Genomic DNA, 21,915 nt, shown 5'->3' on the forward strand with positions numbered 1-21,915 from the left:
ACGGTGGTCCCAGGCATTCGCGACACACTAGACTCTCTGGCACCCAGGATGTGTATTGGGACCAGACATCCCAGCCCACAACCTGGAGGCACACACAAGGCCTGTAGAAGCCCGCAAAAGCATCTATGTTTTGCGGGAAAGTACATGCCCAAATAAGGAGGGCCCCGGGTCTGCTCGACCTGGGGAAGGTGAAGTGGGCAAGACGGTTAGCGGGCAGGACAAAGAGCCTTGTGTTCTGGCCATTTTGGAAGCCAGGCCACCATTTTGGGTTAAGCGCGAGAAACGCGCTTAAACAGCCAAAAGGAGCTCAAAACACAAAGAAACGATCTCTGCCACCAGTCCCGTCAGTGATTCACTTGCACCGTTCGTTAACAATCCAAAGAGAGTGTCTAGGGCCTGTAGAAGACTAGAGACCCAAGAGAGCAGTAAATTAGCTTACAGTACCCTCTTGTGTCATGTTGCGCGAAAGCTGCAACATGATAAAAGAGCTACGGAAAACAACGTTTCCCGGTACTGACTGTCTTAAGTGCATGTTAGTTTCCCTGTAAGAATGGAGCGAAAGCCCAGAGGAGTGCAGCAGAAAGCTGCACTTCTCTGGCAAAGTCTAGATCATGGTGAAAACAACAGCAAAAAGTTAAGGGGTTGCCACATGGAAGTAAAATTACCCACAATTAAGAAATCTTTCCTAACATCCGTCCACACGTTTATGAGCTCAGGGTAAGGTTGGAGCTTGGAGCACAGTGGGCTTCACCTGCACGAGATGGCAGTTCCAATGATAGCTTTCAAGACATTGATGGCCAAGTCTTGTTTACTTAGACAGTCTCTTGCCTTCGGGCTTGAAGTGTTCAAAACAATAAAACAAAAGTTCCTTCACCAAAATGAAAGTTTGTGTCCAAAACTCACTACGGAGATGGTTTCACCCTTGGGTCCCCCTCTTCTGGGCTGACCCCTTCTGGATTGTATTTCACAAATCTGATAGGGTGTCGACTTCACCCCTGGGTCCCCCTCTTCTGGGCTTAACCCTTCTGGATTGTATGTCACAAATTTGGTAGGGTGTCGACTTCATCCTTGGGTCCCCCTCTTCTGGGGCTGACCCTTGCTCAATCAATTTTTTGGATGATAGCTTAACTCCTTGGATCTTCTCATTCGACTCAGACCTTTTTTGACTGACGGCTTTACCTCTGGATCTCCCTCACTCGTGCTCGGACCTGGCTCGCCGGTCAGTGTTGAGTTTAGCTTCACCCCAGATCTCCATCGTCCAGGCTCGGATCCTTCTCTGTTTCTTAATCCCCTTTTCTCTTGGGATCACTTTTGTCTTTCCCAGCTTTCCACTTTGGGGTGAAGACTTTTTACCCTTGGACCACCCTCAGCTGGGCTCCAACCCTCCTCGATTCTTAGCCTTCCCTCAAAGGATTTACTATGGCTCTCGAGCAAGGTGAAAGTGGCTCACCCTCTTTACTTTTAATGTTAGTTCATTTTCTTTACTTTTATACAGTTACTTTATACAGTTCACAAGCTCTGGGATGACCACTTTGCTTCCTTGGCGGCCTTCCTGTGGCCTTCTGACTTCTGTAGTTTTTCAATATGGGGATTAAGCAGAGTCTCTTGAATCAGCACCTACGTGGTGCCGCTTTCCCTCTGCAACTGATCTCCCCTTCATCTTCTTTGACAGTTCAATCAAAGTTCACTACTTCGGCATCAAAATTTGCCCCTCAGCAACTCCCACACAACATAACCCGGCTTTTATCAATTCCTCCCTCGACTCACTGATTGTGTTTAACCACCAGGCTTTTGGCCTCTTTGGAGTCAAGGCTGGTACCACGGGCGCAGGAGCTTCCCTCGCTCCTGCCGATCGGTATAGGCTTGCCTCGTGTACCACTGACATCTGGTGCAGGACATTTGCGCTATTGTTTGCGGTCTTAGGCTCTTCACTTGGAAGGCTCAGCGGGCCATGGTTTGAAAAGGGCATGGTCGTTTCTCTCCTCGCCACCCTTTTTCTTCCCGCCGCCTTTCTCCTTCTTCCGAACTGCCGCGTGTTAACCGTCATGTCATGCTTTCCGCTGTCTTGCTCGCCTTGCTCTCCCTGTGCTCGTTGACTCTACCTTTTATCCCTGTGGGGAAAGGAAAGGGCTGTCAGATGTGTGTGTGGTTCAAGTCAATTGCCTGACTTTGCCTGACCCTTCTCCTGGGACATGTTAAATAAAAAGTTGTATCTAACAGGGCTGGATGTCATGTGCCTCATGGAAACATGGCTCTGTGAAGCCCATGGTCCCACTATAGAACAGGTGACCCCCGTGGGCTATGTGTTTTTCGGGAAACATCGTGAGGGTACTATTGGGGGTGGAGTGGCTATCATATGCAAAAAACAGTGGCGGTTTTATTAGGTCAAAGTTGAGTGCACGGGTAGTGATATCATCCATGTTAAATTGATCTCAAATCCTAATTACAGTATGAACCTGGTATTACTCTACCGGCCACCAGGGGAATCAAATAGTTTTAACGACAATATTGCTAATATTATTGCACCCATGATAACGACTAACTCAGGTCTGGTCATCTTGGGTGATTTTAATTAAAGGAAGCATTGGAATTGGAGAAAATGCTGAAAACCCACCATATCACAGTTCATAATACAGAACCCACACATAACAACGGTCATATATTAGACTGGATTGATAGTGGAAATATACAGATTGGAAATGTTACAACTGTCCCTTGTATTTGGTCGGACCATTCCTTTGTCTCATGCCTGTTGAAATTTCTGGCCAAAGCACCTAGAGTGCACGTGCCTTCATACACGGTCAAAGCCTGGTATTTTAAGGGTGTTACTGCCCCTATTCTAGCCAGTTGTATGCAATCCCTTATTACTAAAACAAATGATCTTGATGGCCCAGAGATCCTTATTAATAGTTATGAGGAGATCCTAGAAATGCTAGTTAAACATGCCCCCAGGAAGGATAAAACTGTTAAAGACCTATCAAACCGCCATAAATGGTTTTCCCCAGCGCTCGCTGAACTTAGGGCTAATAAAAGACAGGTGGAACACGCTTGGTGTAAGGATAACCCCACAAAGAACTTGCTGGCTTGGAAATCTAAAGAGAAGCATTATAAGAATAAGATCATTGAAGCAAAAAAAAACTTCTACAATGATCAAATTAACTTGGCTGGGGACCAGACAAAATAAATCGTTCGACTCTTCAGAACGTGGGAAAAACCCATTGCTTCCAGTCCCTCTATCAAACCCACAGTCGAGGACTGTAATAGAGTACAGAAGGCATTCGCTGATAAATTACTGAAAGCGCAATATAAAATTAAGAAGGCCACACTGCACAACTTCTCACTTCACTATCTCCTGCAGTACACTACATACTGTAGCATGTTGCAACTATCACCACAACCATGGAACGCACAATACACACTTTTCAACTCACTTGTGCTGCTGTGGCACATCTACAATCTGCTCCACACCCATTCTCCAAAGATCACCACCCTGTGCCTGATGCACTGTCAAACCTGCATTGTGGCAGTGGGTGTGCTCCTTGCACACATTCACTGCATTGTAATGCAACCATGCATGTCTGCATGTCACCAACTACCACTGTGCACATACGCACCACTGGCACCAGCACTCATACGCAACCTCTGCACTGCAATGGAGCTATGCAGCGTAAAATGCAACAGGTACCATACTCTACAAACATTACACTGTCTCTGGCACCCCATACGGCCTTTCATTCACATATTATGGTTTTACCCACTTCCACTCAGAAAGTATTGTGTCACTGCCAACCTAATCACAAAATAGTCACAACATTGCCCCTACTTCAAGCAATCTGCACACAACACACTATCCAAGCACATATAAGGTGAACTTCAACCACACCCTCTTCCATACTGAGAGCATGCAAACATTGCACCCAGTGCCCACACTGCATGCCTTTTCACTGCACCATCTCCAACCACACATGAAAAATGTTACCATGTTCTAACAGTGACCTCACCTGCGAAACCAAACATACATGCATGGCAGCTCACTTCTGCTGCTCTGTTGCGTCTGAAATGTGCTCTACAACCATTCCGTACAAGTCACCACCCTCTAACTGATGCAGAGTCAAAAATGCATTACTGCTGTGGGTGTGCCCAAGCCCTAGGCTCTTGAGTGCATGGGCTACGGCCTTCAGCCCTGCACCCAATAGTCTAGGCCTTGAACACACCCACCGCAACGTAATGCCACCATGCATGTCACCATGTCACCAAGTACGACAATCCACATACACACCATTGCCACCAGCACTCCTACCCAACCTGTGCACCACCATGGAGCTATGCAGCAAAAAATTGAAACAGTTACCATAATGTAGAAAGAAAACACTGTCTGCTGCACCCCTGTGCACTTTCATTCACATACTATGGGCGTACCCACTTCCATTCACAAAGTATTGTGTCACTGCCTATGGCCTTGGGCCAGGCAACCAATAGTCTAATCCTTCAAAAGACCCACTGCAACTTCATGCACCCATGCATGCTACCATGTGCTCAACTACCGCAATCCATCCGCAGAGCACAGCCACCCGCGCTCCCACCCAACCTGTCATGTGCAATTCACTCCCCTTCTGAAATTCACCTGCCACCACTAACCACGGAAAGAGGTCGCCGTAAACAGGTCGCTGCACAAGCTATCGGGCTGTTACGACAGTTGCCTCCAATTACCACACAAAGTAGTTGCCTGTCTAGGTACCCGCAAATTGGTGCAATAGGCATGAATACTGCAGGCACACCTCGGTCTTCTTCCACCTATTTACAAATGTCACATGAACCACTTCTCACTCACCCTTCCTTTCCCTCCCTTCTTGCCGCCAACACATGGCATACGGTATATTTTCCAGACCCTTCTGCCGGCACACTGTCCTCCAATACACCATGGCGGCCTTAGCCAAAAAATGTTAACGCACAGCATGCTTCCCTTCAGCCAACCACCGGCCACGTCCAAAGTTATCCGACAGCACGCTGTACCACAAGCCAATTACACTTCTGTTTGCAGAGCGAACAGGGAAATGGGTCCGCAGAGCGGTCCCAGATTTCACTAATTTTTAGAGACGTACATTTCAGTTATTTGCAACAAAAGTACTGATCCGATTCCCACCAAACACACAAAAGCACGCTTTCTGACCCAAGCCCCCGCTCTGCTGCAAATGTGATGCAAATCCGTCCAGCCGTTCGGGCTGTAGCAGTGCACAAAGTTTTTGCCCATACAGTCTATGGAAAAAAAAAATGTTGGGACCGCCCTATAACTTTCCCCCCTTGCACGAAACCTCGCCAAACTTGCCAAAAAAATTCAGAGCTGGCCATATACTTTTTAATCAAAGTTTGGTGTGGGTTCCTCCAGCGAGAGCAAAGTTATAAGCCACCAGAAAAGTGGTCTTCCTATGGGTTTAGCAACTTAAACATAACTACACAGCCGCTATCGCAGGCCGTGTAATATATGTATCGATACAGAGAAATACATAGATGTAGAGATAGAGAGATAGCTAGATATAGATATATAGAGATGCTTAATTATAGTTATGCTTATGTTTTCGGTTCCCAGAGTTGAAGTGTGGATGGTCAGGGGAAAGTCCAAAAGATGACAGAGGTGTCTTTATAAGGTAGTCTGGATAACGGAGCTGAGAGATATGAAATATGGCCTGTTAAAGGCCATCTAGCTGGTGTGGGGGACTCACTCAAGAAGCTATCTCCTTGCTCAAAATATACGGGTGGCTATAGGAAGTGGGGTTTGAAGAGGCCTTGCAATGGCGTCCTCTGCAGACCCTTCTGAGAGTGGGGCAGAGAGGCTGAGCAAGGATCCAGGAGGAGGATTATATTAATGTTACGCATGTAAGGCAGGAGTGCACTTATATATACAATGCTAGTAAGTGTTAGATTAATCTTTCCTTAAATAGAGTTTCTCCATTGTGGTCAAATACTGTTTCTCTCCAGAGTGGTTAGTGGAATGCACAAATCCATGATGTAGCCCATCTCCTGTTATAAATGGCATCCATGATTCTGCAGATTGCCTGACATTAAGTTCTCTTTCAGCTGATCTGGCAGAGGAAGGCAATTGAAGTGTTCCCTCCATGACCTGGGGGTAAGCGCAAAGCTACGGGGGACAGAGCCCAAAAACAATAAGGCTGCAAGTGTAACATATCTCCGAAAAAGGTATAACATAGCTACAAAAAACACAGCAACAACCTGCTAAAATGCTTGCAACATAGTATGGCAGAAATGAAATCGTGTTTGTTTGTTTGTTTGTTTATTTATTTGGTAATGCGCTCTGAGCCCGTGGGCATCTAGGCGCAGCAGTACAAGAGGACTCAAAACTTAGTTACAAAGCCTGACACAGGCTAACACAGCAAAACAGTGGTCACATACAGTGGGTGGTACAATGCATATAAAATAACAAGGGTTAAGCATATAAGAGTAACATTTTAGCAGGTTGTGTCGTTTCCGCTAGGGTGAGGGTCGTTGCATGTCATGGTTGTGCAGCCATTTGAGAACGTAGGATCTGAATCTTGTGTAGGGTAAGGGGCATCTAAGGTCAGAAGGGAGTATGTTCCATGCTTGTGCAGCTCTAACTGGGAAGCTAGCACCGCCCGCTGTGGTAAGTTTGAATCTGGGGACTTCCAGTAGGAAGGTGTTGGCAGATCTCGTCAGTCGGTTAGAGGGTCTCCAGTTGATTCTTTCCGCTAGATAGGAGGGTGCTTGATTGTTGAGGCATTTAGAAGTGAGGGAAATAGTTTTAAGTAGGATTCTGTCCTTTATTTTTAGCCAATGGGCTTCTGTTCGGTGTTTGGAGATATGTTCCCTGCATGGGATGTTCAGTGCTGCTCTAAGAGCGTTATTTTGTAATCTCTGGAGTTTGTCAGTGACCGACTTGTTGGCACCTGAGTATAAGGCGTTGCAATAGTCCAGTCTGGACATGACAAGGGCATTGGCCAAGGTGAGGCAGTTGGTACTGGACAGGAAGGGTCTAGCGGCCCGGATGAGTTTACACGTGTAGGTGGTTGAGGAGGCAAGGGAGTTCACTTGCTTTTTGAGGGTGAGAGCTGAGTCGAGGTAAAAACCCAGGGTTTTGACCTCACGCATAACCTTGATAGTGTTGTTATCAATGTTAAATGAGGTATAGTCCGGGGTGAGTTTGGATAATTTGTGGTCTGAAACAAGGAGCAGGATTTCAGTTTTATCGTCGTTCAGGCAGAGGCCATGTGTGGCCATCCATGCTTGAATGAGGATGTAAATTTTATTCACCAGAGCCAAGTCCACTTCATAGTTGCCCGAAAGGGGTATGAGGATCTGGGTGTCATCTGCGTAATTAGTGTAGGTGACGCCCAGTCTGTCCAACTTGTCGAACAATGGCTTGGTGAAGATATTGTACATAGTGGGTGAGACACAGGAGCCCTGTGGGACTCCACATGTGATTTGGATGGGGTCAGCCCACGTGGAAGAGGAGAACACTCTCATAGTCCGGTTAGCTAGAAAGGATTGGACCCAGGCTATAGCATCTCCTGTGAAGTTGGCAGCCAACTTGAGGTGGTTGCATAAGACTGCATGGTCCACCAGATCAAAAGCTGCTGACAAGTCCAGTAGGAGTAGCAACGCTGTTTTCCCATTATCCTTAAATTCCTCCATTTTGGTTTTGAGATCTAGCAGGGCTGTTTCCGTGCCATGGAGGGGGCGGAAGCCCGATTGGCGCGAGCCTAGGAGATGATTGGCTTCTAGGTACTCTTGAATTTGGAGATAGGCTACTCTGTCGATAATTTTTAGTAGGAAGGGTACCGTGGTGATGGGCCTGTAGTTGGTCGGGATAGATGGATCGAGGGTTTGTTTTTTGAGAAGGGGGAGGACCCAGGATTCTTTTAAATTGGCAGGCACTGTGTTGGATTTGAAGGATGAGTTGTTAAGCTTCGAGATGAAAGGGGCTAAGTCTCTGGCAGTGTCCTTTATTATTTGAGCTGGGCAGCTGTCGCCCTTACAGTTAGAGGGCTTCAGTGAGAGGATAACCTTTTCAGTGTCAATGATGGAGATGGGTTTAAAGCTGAAAGGGGGGATAGTGATAGGTTCAGTTGCAGGAGGCACTTGTTGATCAGTAGGAGAGAGGGTGTCTTTTTTATTCCTTATTTTAAGTTGGAGGGTGGAGATTTTGTTAGATAGGGCGTTCTGTATATTAGTGCACCATATCTTGTCCTTTGAGACCGTGTCAGGTGGTTGGATAGGGGATTCCATTTCCCGGAGGATGGCAAATAGTTCCTTGGTATTCGATTTGGCATTAGTAATTCTGTCATTGAATACGTTTTTTTTAGAATTGATAATTTCAGACTTGTAGTGTTTTGTAGCTTGGGTTAGCTTGGCTTTGTTGTCGTTGGTGGGCGAATTACGCCAGATAGTTTGAAGTTTTCGTTTCTGTTTTCTAAGGTCCTTAAGCTGGGGGGTGAACCAGGCATTAAGGTGGGCTTCTTGCTTAGCTTTGCGTAGTTTTGCAGGTGCAATGGTGTCTAGTGCGTGAGACATAGCTTTGCTAAAGGTGTCTACTAGTGTGTCTGGGTCGGTGTTGTCCTTCAGGCCGTTAATAGTGGGCAGGAGGAGGGGGATAAGTTTTTCTGTAGTAATATCTTTTTTACTTCTGGTAGGGAGTGGTGGTATCATTTTGATAGTTTTGGGGCTGGGGAGGTCAAGTGTGGCAGTGAAATTTATTAGAAAGTGGTCAGTCCATATTTGAGGGGTGATGGCAGTGATAACTATGTTACAGTTGAGTTCTGAGACCCAATCAAGGGTTCTGCCTTTAGCATGTGTAGGGGAGAGAACTTTTTGGGTAAGGCCTTGGTCATTTAGGATAGATGTTATAGAGAGGGCATTTTTATTGCCAGGCTCATTGAAACCGATATTGAAGTCGCCCATCAGCAGCGTTTGCGAGTGTTTTTGGGTATTGTTCGCTATGAGGGTAGTAAAGTCATCTTCAAAGGTTCCCAGCGGACCTGGGGGCCTGTAGATCAGGAGAATGGCTAGCGTGCGGTTGTTGGAGAGTTGTATTTTTGCTGAGAGTACTTTGCAGGAAGCACAGGGGTGTGAGGTGGTGAGTCGGATCGGCAAGGTGGTTTTCGCGATGATTGCTAAGCCACCGCCTTTGGCATTGGGTCTGTCTACTCTGTGGATCTGGTAGTTGTCAGGTATGGCTAACATCAGTGAGGGTCCTGCTGCCTCATGGAGCCAGGTTTCAGTTACGGCAAGGACGTCAATGCTACTGTTGTTTAGTATGTCAGCAATTTCAATTGCATGAGCTACCATGGATCTGGCATTGATAAGGGATCCAGTAAGAGTTAGGGTGTTGTTGGGAGGTGGATGACTTGCAAGTGTATCTGTGTGCTTATTTTGACTCCGGCGTTTCTTTTGGGGGTGGTGAATAGGAGTAGTGGTTGGAGTTATAGGTGTCATAGCTAAGGTTTGCTTATCCATGTGTGTCTGTATAGTTGGGAATCTAGCAGTATTGTTTGTACTGTTTCTTTTAGGTTCGTATATGCAGGGTAGCCTAGCCCTGAGTCGCAGGTTTCTATCTGTGGGGGGGCGAGAGCTAAGGGAAGCAAAGGTCATGATTGTAGCTAATAGGGTCAGGGAGGTCAAGTTTCTGCACATGGTAGTTGGTGTGGTCCGCTGGTGCAATTTACTTCCCTTGTTTCGCTAAGATGTCTGGTTAGGTGACGCAAAGTGTAGTGCAAGTGGCTAGTTGAAGCTGGGGCTGCGCCTAGCGATAAAGGGCATGATATTCACGAAACACAGTATGGGCTAGAGTGCATGGTCTGTTAATGATGATAGGGCACTACAAATCAAGGTGGACCGTTAGCGACCATAAGGCACAACACAGTTAAAGTAGTCCGTTAGCGACCGTAGGGCACAACACAGTTAAAATGGTCCGTTAGCGACCGTAGGGCACAACACAGTTAAAGTGGTCCGTTAGCGACCATAAGGCACAACACAGTTGTAGTGGTACGTTAGCGATCGTAGGGCACAACACAGTTAAAGTGGTCCGTTAGCGACCATAAGGCACAACACAGTTAAAGTGGTCCGTTAGCGACCATAAGGCACAACACAGTTAAGGTGGTACGTTAACGACCGTAGGGCACGACACACTGAGGTGAGCCATGAACACCTGGGAATAAGTAGCACCCAGAAAACTAGGGCCTGAGTAAGTGGACGCAGCTATGGTAGTTATCATGGGTGTATCGATATGTTAACAATGCAATGGGACGCAAATTAAATGCATAGGTTCAGGGGTGCCTAGATTCGAATTTTAGCAGGAGGAGGGGCGTAGTACAAGGGCATCTAGATGCGAAAAGGCACAATTAGGCAGCAAGCAGTAGTGCAACACAATTTACTAGGCACAGTATAAGGTCATCTAGATACAAGATGGCGTTAGGTAGACATTCCAGTCTGGGTCAGGAGATGAGATGCAAAGTATCCGAGTAGCACGTTATAGCGAGGGACAGCGTGGGCATGTGCAGCCGTGTGGGGTGGCAGCGTTAATTAGACAGGAGCGTAGGTAATGCACTGTGGATTAGATGCTGATGGTATTATGCATGTGGCAGCGCTAGCTTACCTGGAGCAGAACGGGCAGAGTTCCTGGCCCCTGGCTCCTAACAGGCACACAACAGGCCTTAGTATGGCCTTCGACTGGCCGGCGATCCGCCTGCCGGTGGTTCTTCCTGGTTAGATCGAGGATTAGCCTTGATTTCGTGCCGCGATGCGCCCGGCATGGGCGAGTCAGGCACTTGCGTGGACAGGGTCAGGCAGGCCCTGATCCGATGCACGCTTGGGTCCTCGGTTCGATCCTCTGCTGGGCTGGGGGGTTGGGGGGGCTCCTGCCCTCACCCCTCAAGGTGGATGTCGGAAGTGGGGGGACCTGGGGCACACAACAGGCCTTAGTATGGCCAGTGTGCTCTTTTGTATATCAATGTCAAAAACGGTAGTGTACCTTCTTCTCACCTTGTGCAGATCAACTTCATGCGCTCTTAAACAGCCGAATAGAACATTCTATGAAACAGATGGTTTGGTGCACACTGCATGGGCCATGGTACCACGCTGTAGCCTACACAATCCTCTGCACTTGGCTTTGATTAAGCGGGGAACACTCACTAATAATACAGTGCATTTTCAGTCTAGTCACCCCAGTGGCTGTGTTGTTCTGAGTGACAGGTAGCATATGCACGGCCCATACAACCTGGGACAGCTGGTCATTAGGGGACTCAGAACAGGCAGCGGGCAGGGACAATCGAGCAGTTCAAAGAGCACTCTGTGGCTAAAAGTAAACTTCTCGAAGCTGTAAAGTTTGTAATGAAAAATGCTCCAGGGAGAAAGAGAAGCCAGTGGGGGCTATATTTAGACAGGCGTGCAGTATGAGTTGGGACAAGGACAGTAAGATTGACACGACATGTGCTCTTGATGAAATGGGGCTCTTGCCAAAAGTGGAGCCAGATGACTGATCCCAGCAAGTAGAGACGCGAAACAGCTTCGAGGGCAGTGCAGCCTGGGGTGGGCCATGCTCAGCAGTCGGGACTGTGGCTGTGGGGTGGCAGTTGAGTCCAAGAGAGGCCCGAGCACGACTGTATAGCTGGGGGTGCTGCTGGCAGAGGTGGCGATCATGAACACCCCTCAGATTCCCAGCAACTAAGACGGAAGAAGCGACCATGGGTGCCAGTGACCAGATCCTGATCACGCTTGCTGGAGAGGGTCCCTGGGGCTTCAGGCTGCAAGGGGGAGCTGAAAAGAAACTACCCCTCCAAGTGTCGAAGGTAGGACCCAAAAATAAGCCTATCAGGTGGCCCCGACGGTAACACCATACTCAGAGCCCTGGCTTTGCTTCTACTTACGTTTTGCTTTGTGTCTATTTGATTCAATTGAACTAATCGAAGACTACAAATCCCAGAAGGCAAATGGTGGAGTTTGGTTACCCCTGTGATATCGAGTCACCTGGTATCTTTACCAAAACTGTTACTTTGCCAGATGGACTGTCACAGTGTACAGGATTGTTCTACATCAGCATGATACACTTGTAGATTACTGCTTCATCACTGAATAATAATTGTACAGTGCACAATGACTGCTTATTTTCATTTAACGTTATACCTTGCATTTTCGTGCGTTCAGGGCTTTGTTATTGTCTGCCTGATTTTCTAACTTCTGCATTGCCACAGGTGTGATACGCCTCTACATAATCTCAGTTAGAATTGCATGCACTGGGCCCACAAAACCATGATTCTTGTAAGAGCTTTCATTGACTATTTGAAACAGCAAGAGAGTAGCACTGGGAAGCGAGTGGTCGCGCTGGCACTCAACTCAAGCACACATGTGTCTGCTCACAACGACACTCTCTATGGGTTAACCTATTAAGGTAACGGGGTCCACAGAGATATGGGGATGTAGACTAAGGCCAAATGTGGGAATCCATGGGAAGCTGGGACTAGACCACAAGAAGCCTAGGCCAGACCAGAAAGCCTTAGGCTTAACCTCGACTGAACTTAACTTTTGAAGACTAACTTAAATCCTACGGCATTCTGTTTCCTTCTCCCAGCAAGGCTGGTGCAATGATTTATACCGCCTTGGGCAAAGGTTAATTTTGGCACTATGTGACCTAAAACAAAAGCCTAGTTGATGGTCCAAAATGGCTCCCCCTGGTGACTTCCTTTTATTGGCACCCTACATAGGTGCTTAGAAATGCACTATTGCACTCCTAGGGCCATCATCTTTTCACAAATGAGTCTATGGTTCAAAGTAAACGGGAACAAAACTTCCATTCATTCTCTTCATAGGATGTATGGAATCATGCTTCCCTAATGTAACAACTTGAGATATTCTGGAGCAGGCAGCTGGGATAGGCCAGGTGCATACCCATTGTATCCATACCCATTGCACTTCTTCTGCCCAATCAGTACCTCTCACTTGTCCTTGTGCACTACCATGAGAACATAATCTAGCGGGCTTGGAGTCATCATAAGCCAAAATCATGTGTAGGGTAGCGTTCACAAACCAACCATTTCCACCTGGATAACAACTGAGTGTCAAAGTAGTTTACAGAATATGAGTGACACTTCTCGAGAGTTCTAGCGACTTGACCGTTCACTTATGAAATGTGTGTTCATCACCTACAGCTTATCTTTTCTCAGCAGGTGAGTTTCCTATAAAATCCATTATCAGCTGTCCTGGAATGCACATGACCTAGAACTTTCCTCCAGTTTACAGGGCAATAATACTACCTTAAAATGATCAGGCGGACAGTCACATAGGAAGATGTGTAGAATCAATTGTAATTGTACATTTAGGCTCACATTTCGCTTAAATATGAGCCTAAATGTACTCCCTAAAACGACACCAAATCCATGACCCTCTCCCATCCCAGCAGTCTTTCATCCCAACAACTTAGTATGGCTTCTGCAGATGGGGTGTGGGCGTTGTAATTGCCACACAAATAAAAAGTGGTTAACCCTAACAACTCTAAAAGTGGCACATATTGATTGAAGAAAAGGTGACAACATTACTGCAGTGTTTGGTGAAACTTCCGCTAATTATTCCTTGGTCTGATGCAACGGGAAAACCACAAAAGAGTCCTTCCGACTTCCAGCCAGGTTTGCAATCCTTTTCTTGGCTTCCCTTCTTCGACTTAGCGTATCAGACATTATGAAGCGGTCTGACCATATCATACTATAGGATGCACATTGTCACATTACAGGAAAGATATCGACCTCGTCAAATGGATATGCCGTGTACACATCACCGGATAATACTTGCACTCGGCACATTGCAGCCTTGTCATATTATTGGACAAGGAAAACCTATCATTAGATAGTACTTTAGCAAGGCCTCTTATGTGTTGTGGAGAAGAATATCCTATCTAAGAGGCCTTGCTAAAGTACTATAGCCCATCCACACCAGAGTATACGCCATTGTCTCGCTCTCTTGTAGGGCCGAGCATGACCAGCCCATGTCATGCAAATTGACAAGGGGGGTCCTGGGAGTCTCTCTGCCAGACATTAGTCCTGGTTACGAGAGACGTACCCAGAGTCTTTAGCTCACTATTTTTCACAGAGAAAAAATATCCCAAACATATCAGTCTTTGTCCTGCCCTGCGGCAGTCCAGCACTGAAATGCTAGGCAATTCTCCTCTGAACAAGAGTACCAACAGCACCCCATACATGTGTTTCCGTCTGATTGGACCTCATCAGTAGGGAGGAGCTGTGTCTCTCTAAGAATAGTGAGCAAGGGGTCCACGTCTGGATTCCCCAAGTAACTTAGGGTGAGACCCAAAGCTACTTAAATATGCAAATTGACAAGGGGGGTCCTGGGAGTCTCTCTGCCAGACATTAGTCCTGGTTATGAGAGACTTACCCAGAGTCTTTAGCTCACTATCTTTCACAGAGAAGAAATATTGCAAACATATCAGTCTTTGTCCTGCCCTGAGGCAGTCCAGCACTGAAATGCTAGGCAATTCTCCTCTGAACAAGAGTACCAACAGCATCCCCAGACACGTGTTTCAGTCTGGTTGGCCTGATCTCACCTTATCATAGGATTTAATATGGCTTCTGGCTATTACGGGACATGGCATGACCTCACACATCACAGAGAAGGACCTGATTGTGACGCATCATTGTATAGGTCATGACTTGACCTCTGGCATCATGGAACATGGCCCAGACGCTCCACATCATGACAGACAATAATGTTTCCCTTTCACTGCAGCCTTTCCCAATTATGGGAGAAAACACGTCTCTACATCATGTGATTTAACGTGGTCTTTCGCCAATATGGCATATGGCAAGACATCCGTACATTACTGAAACGGTCATGCAATCACTGACCTTATATTATTGGCTCTGGCATGCTCTCCCCACATCACGGGACGGGGCCCGACTTCTGCATATCATTGCCTAGGGTACAGCCACTGCGCATGATTGAATTGGGCCGTCTTGGGTCATGAGATATAGTATGGCCACTACCCAACGTGGGATGGGCCATGACCCCTCTGCATCATACAAAAACACCTGACATCTCAGCATCATTGGAATGAGCGTGGCATCAGCAGATGGCGGAATAAGGCAGGACTTGTCTATAACTTGGGAAAATACATGGTTCTCTACAACTTGGGCGATGCCATGCCCACACTAAGAATTGGGGACCTGAAATGTCAGAAAATATGCAGGAAAAATTGGGCCGTTGTGGTTTGTCCTGTCCAGAAATTAGCACCTAGACGCTTTGTATAGTTGGCACTAACATTTGGTACCCACTCATTCACACAGTTTCAGACTGGGGGCTTATACTTCCCTAATTATACTTGTGCCCCTTGCCCCCCCTGCAAGAAAAGGTGCAACAACCTAACCCTATAGAATTTCCGTAAAACGCAGTGCTTCCAATAGCTCTGACTTAGTTTATGTGGGACACATTGTGGGTTCCATATGCGTCCACCTTTTAATAGAAGTAAGTGCCTGCAGCAGAGGGGTGGAGCTCGAGGAGGAGTTTTATACGCAGATGACTGCAGCAGATCCTAGCCCTGCCTTAAGAGCAGCTGTGGCTTCTTAACCCCATGAAATAAATAAAGGAAACTAGCAGGGTAAGGAAGGCCCGGCCGCTGGTTGAGCAGGTACATAGTACCAGGGTCATCTTAAGCACTTTTGGGGCCCGGGGAACCTTTGGGCCCCCCTCCACCAAACCAAACTAATTAAGGGGTCCCGAAAATCTGGTTGCACCCCCCTCATCGTCATCACAACCCATAGCTTGATATATATACTGCCTTGCAGTTATCAAATTAAGCATTGGTACTCCCTTTCAGTCCCCTAACCATCTTCGTTCTGGCTGTAATCAGAATCATAAAGAAGTAGCCTTTCAAGGGCAACATTCGCAATCCCATCACAAGGGTCCTTGTGTTCTAGCATAGGCACAGGACACTTAATATCAATAGCAGCAACGAGGAACGTACACTGGCCATAGTATCAATGCAGGACAAAGATTGTCCTCTTTCCTCCTTCTCCTCCTTCTCTCTTGTCACTCCTGAGGAAGTTACCAGAGCTGTCCACTCCATGAAGGTCTCTTCCAAACAAGTCTCTCCTCGCTCATCCAGGCCTATCAAGGATAACATTGGCCTTCTTGCCCCTGCTATAGCTGATTTCTTCAATCACTTTTTGTCACTCAATCTTTCCCTTCCCCCTTAAGCATTCCTTTGTACGCCTACTCCTGAAAAAAATATCCTCTGATCCTACCTGCCCTGCTAGCTATTGCCCTATCCCCATCACCCCCTTCCTGTGGAAGCTGCTTGAGAAGCTGGCCTTGCCCCCATTCAACTCTCACACTGAACTTGTTGGTGAGCTCCACGACCATCAATCTGGATTCCGAGCATTCAGAGGCACGGAAACTGCTCTTCTGAACACCTGTAAAGAACTGCTTGCATCCCTGGACTCCAACTCCCTGTTACACATCGCCCGCTGCGAGGCTCCTCCCGGCCAGCTCCACTAACCTCTCACGGGCTTCCCTCAAGTGCTTCCTGGCATCTTCCGCCTGTGGCTGGGTCGTGGCTCCTCTATCCGTGTTGGTGGTCCCCTCCGCTTCGCTGTGTGGGGTTGCTGCGGTTCCGTTGAGGGCTCACTGTGCACATGCAGACTGCCATTTTCTTCGTTCCATGCATGCACAGTGTTCTGGGCACTAGGCAACGACGGCTTGCGGTTTAAGCCTTGTTTTGGTGCGGGCAGCATAAAGGCTTCTGGGAAAGTACAGTGCATTGCGTCTTAACGTGTGCACTCCACGAGTGTTACGCTCCTGGACTCTACTGTCCTTGCTCTTGGTATCCTTGTGCCTTGACTCCTTGCCCATCGCTCCTTTGTGTAACATCAGGTACGAAGCGCCAGCAAGACGCTTTGCCCAACACTCCCCAGCTGTCCTTATCCTTTTCGATCTCTCCTCTGCATTTGACACAGTTAACCATTCCATCCTCATAAAAAGGCTCCCCAATACACTTGGTATCTCGGAACAGGCACTGGATTGGCTATCCTCGTTCCTCACTAACCGCTCTCCCAAGTCATCCTGGGCCCCTTCTCCTCTCCTGTTTCCATCTCCACCTGTCATGTCCCCCAAGGCTCTATTCTCTCCCCCTGACTTTTTAACATTTACCTCGCTCTCCCTGCATGCCTCATCTCCTCCTTCTCCTCTAACTTCCAGTGTTACACAGACAACACACAACTCTTCTTCAGACTCCCTGCCGACCCTCTTGTACCCTCCATCATCCCTGACTGCCTATCTGCCATCCGGTCCTGGTGCGCCTCCAATGATCTTTGTCTCAAAGCCTGTAAAACTGAGATCCTTCCCATTGAGACCCCTGCTCCTCCTGCTCCCCCTCACTCTGGCCTTCCTCCGTGGGATCTCCCCCGGCACCTTCTGCTGAAGCCAGAAACCTTCATCCTCGACTCCTCTCTCTCCTTCCTCCCTCAAACTGAGGACATTGCCAAGAAGTCCAACTATCAGCTCTTACTTCTCAAAGGAATTTTACCTTTTCTCACTTTCCCTCAGAGGCTCAATGTGACCCAAGCAATGGTTCTCTATAGACTTGACTACTGTAACAGCCTCCTCCTGAATCTTCCTTCTTCCACTCTGCGACCCATCCAGCTTATCCAGAATAGGGCGAGATTTATCATTGGCCTTAAGCCCAGGGACTGCATCTCTCCTGCACTAAAAACTCTTCACTGGCTCCCGGTTGCTGCACAGATTAAATTCAAATCCCTCTGCATCATCCACAAGGCTGTCTGGGCCCATGGACCACACTATCTTCAACTTTATCTCACTAAATACTCTCCATCTAGACTACTTCGCTCCTCTGGCACCTACTATTTGTGTGTAAACAGAGGGTAGGGGGTCGCTCACTTTCCTCTGCGGGCTCCCTCCTTTGGAATTGTCTCCCCCTGCCCCTGCGCCTTGAGCAGGATCTTCTCAAAATCCAGAAGCATCTTAAAACTTTCCTCTTTTCTTCTTCCTTCCTCCTTCTCTCCTCAGCTAATCCCACAGTTGCTGAATCTGTGTCCTTGGCCCTTATGCATCCTCAGGGCCTTGACCTCCCGCACCAATTCTTCACAGCTCCTGTCTATCCACAGCACTTGGATCTGCACACCCTCCGCTCTGGAGGCTTGCACTTACACCCAGACTGTGTAGCACTCAACACTCCTAGCACTTCATCTATGTCTCACCCACGAGCTCAGACTACCCAGCACTTAACCCCTCTCCCCTGTCTTCCTTCTCCTTCTGCACTTGCACATTCTGAGTACTCACAAGGCATAGTAGGTTGGTACCTCTCCCTCTCCCTCTTCTGCTCTTAATTATTGTGTTGTGAGGTATTTCCCACCCTCGCTGCCTCCCTGCGGGCACTTTGAAACAGTATTTTCTTATTGTATAAGTACCTAACAAGCAAACAATAAATAGATAAATGAATAAATAAAGAAATAAAGAAATTGTAGGAAAAACGTTTATGTAATCCAGAATAGACAGGGAATTTAGATAAACTGCCTCACAGAATGCAAAAGTGCTCAAACATGGATACAGGAGACAAACTGGAAGCAAGGAGAAAGCTACATACACCAGACCATAGATAGTAGATGAATATTGGAAGCTCCGAGGAAGGTGTCTGTATCCAGAGGGACTAAGATTAGAAGTCGCCCATGGTTTTTCAAGTAGTGTTGCCATTAGAGAGAAACGGAACAAGTGGCTGTGGTGTGCAATACATCAATGCTCACTATTATTATAGAGGAACCAACACTAAAGCCAGTGAAACCATGAGTAAGGCTATTTTGAAGATCATACCCTGAGAATGAAATCACTCTGAAGGATGACAATTTTGAAAGGTTTATGGACTGGCAATTTTGACAAGTTGGGGAATACGAGATTTAATGAGATTCCCTGGATCACACATTGGTTAAGAGGTGACGTTGGGATTTGCACCCAATCTGCGATTTCTGCACTTTACCGACTTATTTTACAGTTCTTGCCATGTACTAAAATAATCCCATTTAGTACAGATTTTGAAAGTACACAAATAACATAACCTAACATGACAATTTTTAAAAACAAAATTTTATAGACGTGTATTATTCAAAATTGGAATGATTCTAGCTTCATTGTCTCTATCCTCAAGGGACGCATATAAGTACCAGCATACTAATTGATGTGATTTTAAGAGATTTTATCTATGTTTCTCTTTTGTCTTTTAAAGTTCTAAATACGCCCTCAATACACAGGCTTGTGAATTTTGTATTTATAATCTGCCGAAAAAAATTATAGCAACCACTATCTGGTGTAGGTAGGTACATTGCTGATAATAGCACCTGTTGTGGTACAAAACAAAGTACATATACGTTCAGGTTTATCAACATCAGAAATAGGAATGGCTGAGTCGGCCATGATGGAATGTGGTATTGCAATCTTGCATGGGAACACAGATCTCTGCAATGAGTTCTTAGCAGCTTCTGAACCATCGCGGCACCTACATTTATCAATATGCATTTCACCTTTGCCTATTGAACATGATCAATATAATCCCCACAGAAAGGTGAGAATGCTACAGGAGTTGTGCTGTAGAGAACGCACCAATTCTGTGTGCCACAGTGAACACAGAACGCATTACAGGATTCATTGATAAGAGCAGAATGTACTTGTCAACAGCAGACAGGCAATAGACTTACAGCCTCAGCAACACGCCATAGAATATTCTGACATGTGCTCAGGGCTTTAAGTGGTGTGAGAAATCAAGGGGAGGGTCTCATTTGGGGGCGTGGCTTGTGGGAAGACCGTGGCCTAAAAAAGTATGCAAACCGTAAGGTATGCACACAAATATGTATATATCTTATATATTTGTGTGCATACATTACTATGGTTTATGTACTTTTCAAGCCATCTTGAAGTACACAAATCATAGTAAGGCAGCAAACAAATATATAAATGTAAGCATTTATATGCGTACCTTACTATGGTTAGTATACCATGCAAGCTGTCTTCTCTAAACATAGAAATATTTAACATATTTCTATGTTTATAAAAGATGGCTTGAAAAGTACACAAACCACAGTAAGGTAACACATAAATATATAAATGCTTACATTTATATATTTGTTTGCTGCCTTACTATGGTTTGTGTACTTCAATATGGCTTGAAAACTACACAAACCATAGTAAGGTACGGACACAAATATATAACATGTATATATATTTATGTGCATACCTTACGGTTTGCGTACTTTTCAAGCCATCTTTTAAAAACATTTCTATGTTTATAAAAGCTTTCTTGACAGACAAAGCCCAAGCGTCTTGTCCGTCGGCAAAGCTTTATAAAAGATGGCATGAATTGTGTACTTTTCAAGCCATCATTTATAAACCTTGAAATGTGTCAAGGAATCCCCAGGTCCGCCGAGGGTTAAAGACGCCTCGGCGACCTGGGGAAGCAAAGGGACAATAACTTCCTCTGGTGAACCCTCGCGTGAGGGTCACCAGAGGAAGTTACAGTGACTGACAGAAGTGGCAGCCAGCTACAGCAACGCAGTCATCCTGCCGGGCGCATCTCCCGTTGCGGCTGCAGGCGCAATGGGATAATGTGTCACGCCAATGTTGTGGTAGGACCTGGGGGCCCCGCCAGGGCCCCGGCTCAGCCCCACTTTTTGGAGACTGTCGGGGCCTGGGCCCAGCCGGGCCACGGCCCACTTAAAGCACTGCATGTGCTATTCATGTCTGCTGAACAATGAGATCTCACTTTAGCTCAGGCAACCTTGTGCCCCCTCCCGCCCCCAAGGTGGGGGCCCGGAGCAAGTGCCACTTTTGCCCTTCCAGAAAGACATCTCTGCATGATAGAGGTCTCAGTGGAGAACTAACAGCTTCAATCAGGGTGCACACTGTCCCCGAGGGCAAGATCCCTCCCAGGTTTCTATTCAGGGGCCTACGACATGGCCTCCAGCATCCCTGTGGCGCGTTTATACTTCTATTTGCCGCGGCAGTCTGAACCATGTTTTATTTGGTTTTGCAGGATGCTGCAGTGCCTCAAAGCGCACTGAAGCAATACAGCAGGTTAACACAATTTAAACATAAAAACGAAACAAAAGAACCTACATTTGGACTTTTGAAGACAGTGTTGCTTCGGTCTGACCTTTGACGATTTCAGGGCAAATAGCTGTCTGAATAATTGGAAATGCACAGGGGCTATTCTAGGGGCAACTCAAGAACAAGGCTGACAGCAAGTCCCACTATTCAATGGTTTCATGGTGATAAGCGAAAATCCTAAAACAACTAACCTTATTTTCAACTGAATATTCTTTGCTTCGTTCGTTTGCTGCACTGGGCCTCATTTACAGAAATGTTTTAACATGGGGAAAGTCCCATTGAAAAATGTTTACTAAATCAGGCCCACTGTCTGCAATGTGTTTGTTTTTTAGAACTGAGTGGCTGTCCCTGCTGGATAAACGACCTCGAGTGTTCGAGCTCTGGGTGGGTTGGGACGGAATGGACCCACCCTCACATGTCCCAAGCCAGCTGTGTGTACACATCAAGGGCCGTGCTTAGGTCCTGACAGCATGAGACGCACCTGCTTTTGTGCCCTAGCTCTGCCGCATGTCTCCTAGATTATTCCCTGACAAATACGTGTCTGTAACATATACGTTGAGTTTGGGTATACTCAGAGCTAAATATTGCCTTTTAACAACTTCATTGGATGTGTTTGCATCCCTAATTGACTTTTTTTTAGAATGTTAAGGTACATCTCTGCTTTTTCCAAAGGGACTCAGTGAATTCAGGGTTCAGACAGTTTACTTTCTTTGCCAGGACTGGTGTAGTAGTCTGGTGTATATTGGGATGTATGTGGAAAAAAACGACATCGAGCAAAAC

General features: G+C 46.7%; 1 protein-coding gene across 1 annotated transcript in view; it reads left to right on the top strand.

The window, feature by feature from the left end:
* Positions 1-11,523: 11,523 nt before the first annotated feature.
* The window catches only part of SYNPO2L (synaptopodin 2 like), a 343,674-nt gene continuing 333,282 nt past the window's right edge, over positions 11,524-21,915 (top strand). The window contains exon 1 of the mRNA XM_069610690.1: positions 11,524-11,816. Within this exon, the coding sequence (XP_069466791.1) occupies positions 11,712-11,816 (105 nt within the window). The 5' untranslated portion in view covers positions 11,524-11,711. The remainder of the gene's footprint in view (positions 11,817-21,915) is intronic.

The sequence above is a fragment of the Ambystoma mexicanum genome, chromosome 8, assembly GCF_040938575.1.
Source record: "Ambystoma mexicanum isolate Mex_15411 chromosome 8, UKY_AmexF1_1, whole genome shotgun sequence".
NCBI lineage: Eukaryota > Metazoa > Chordata > Amphibia > Caudata > Ambystomatidae > Ambystoma > Ambystoma mexicanum.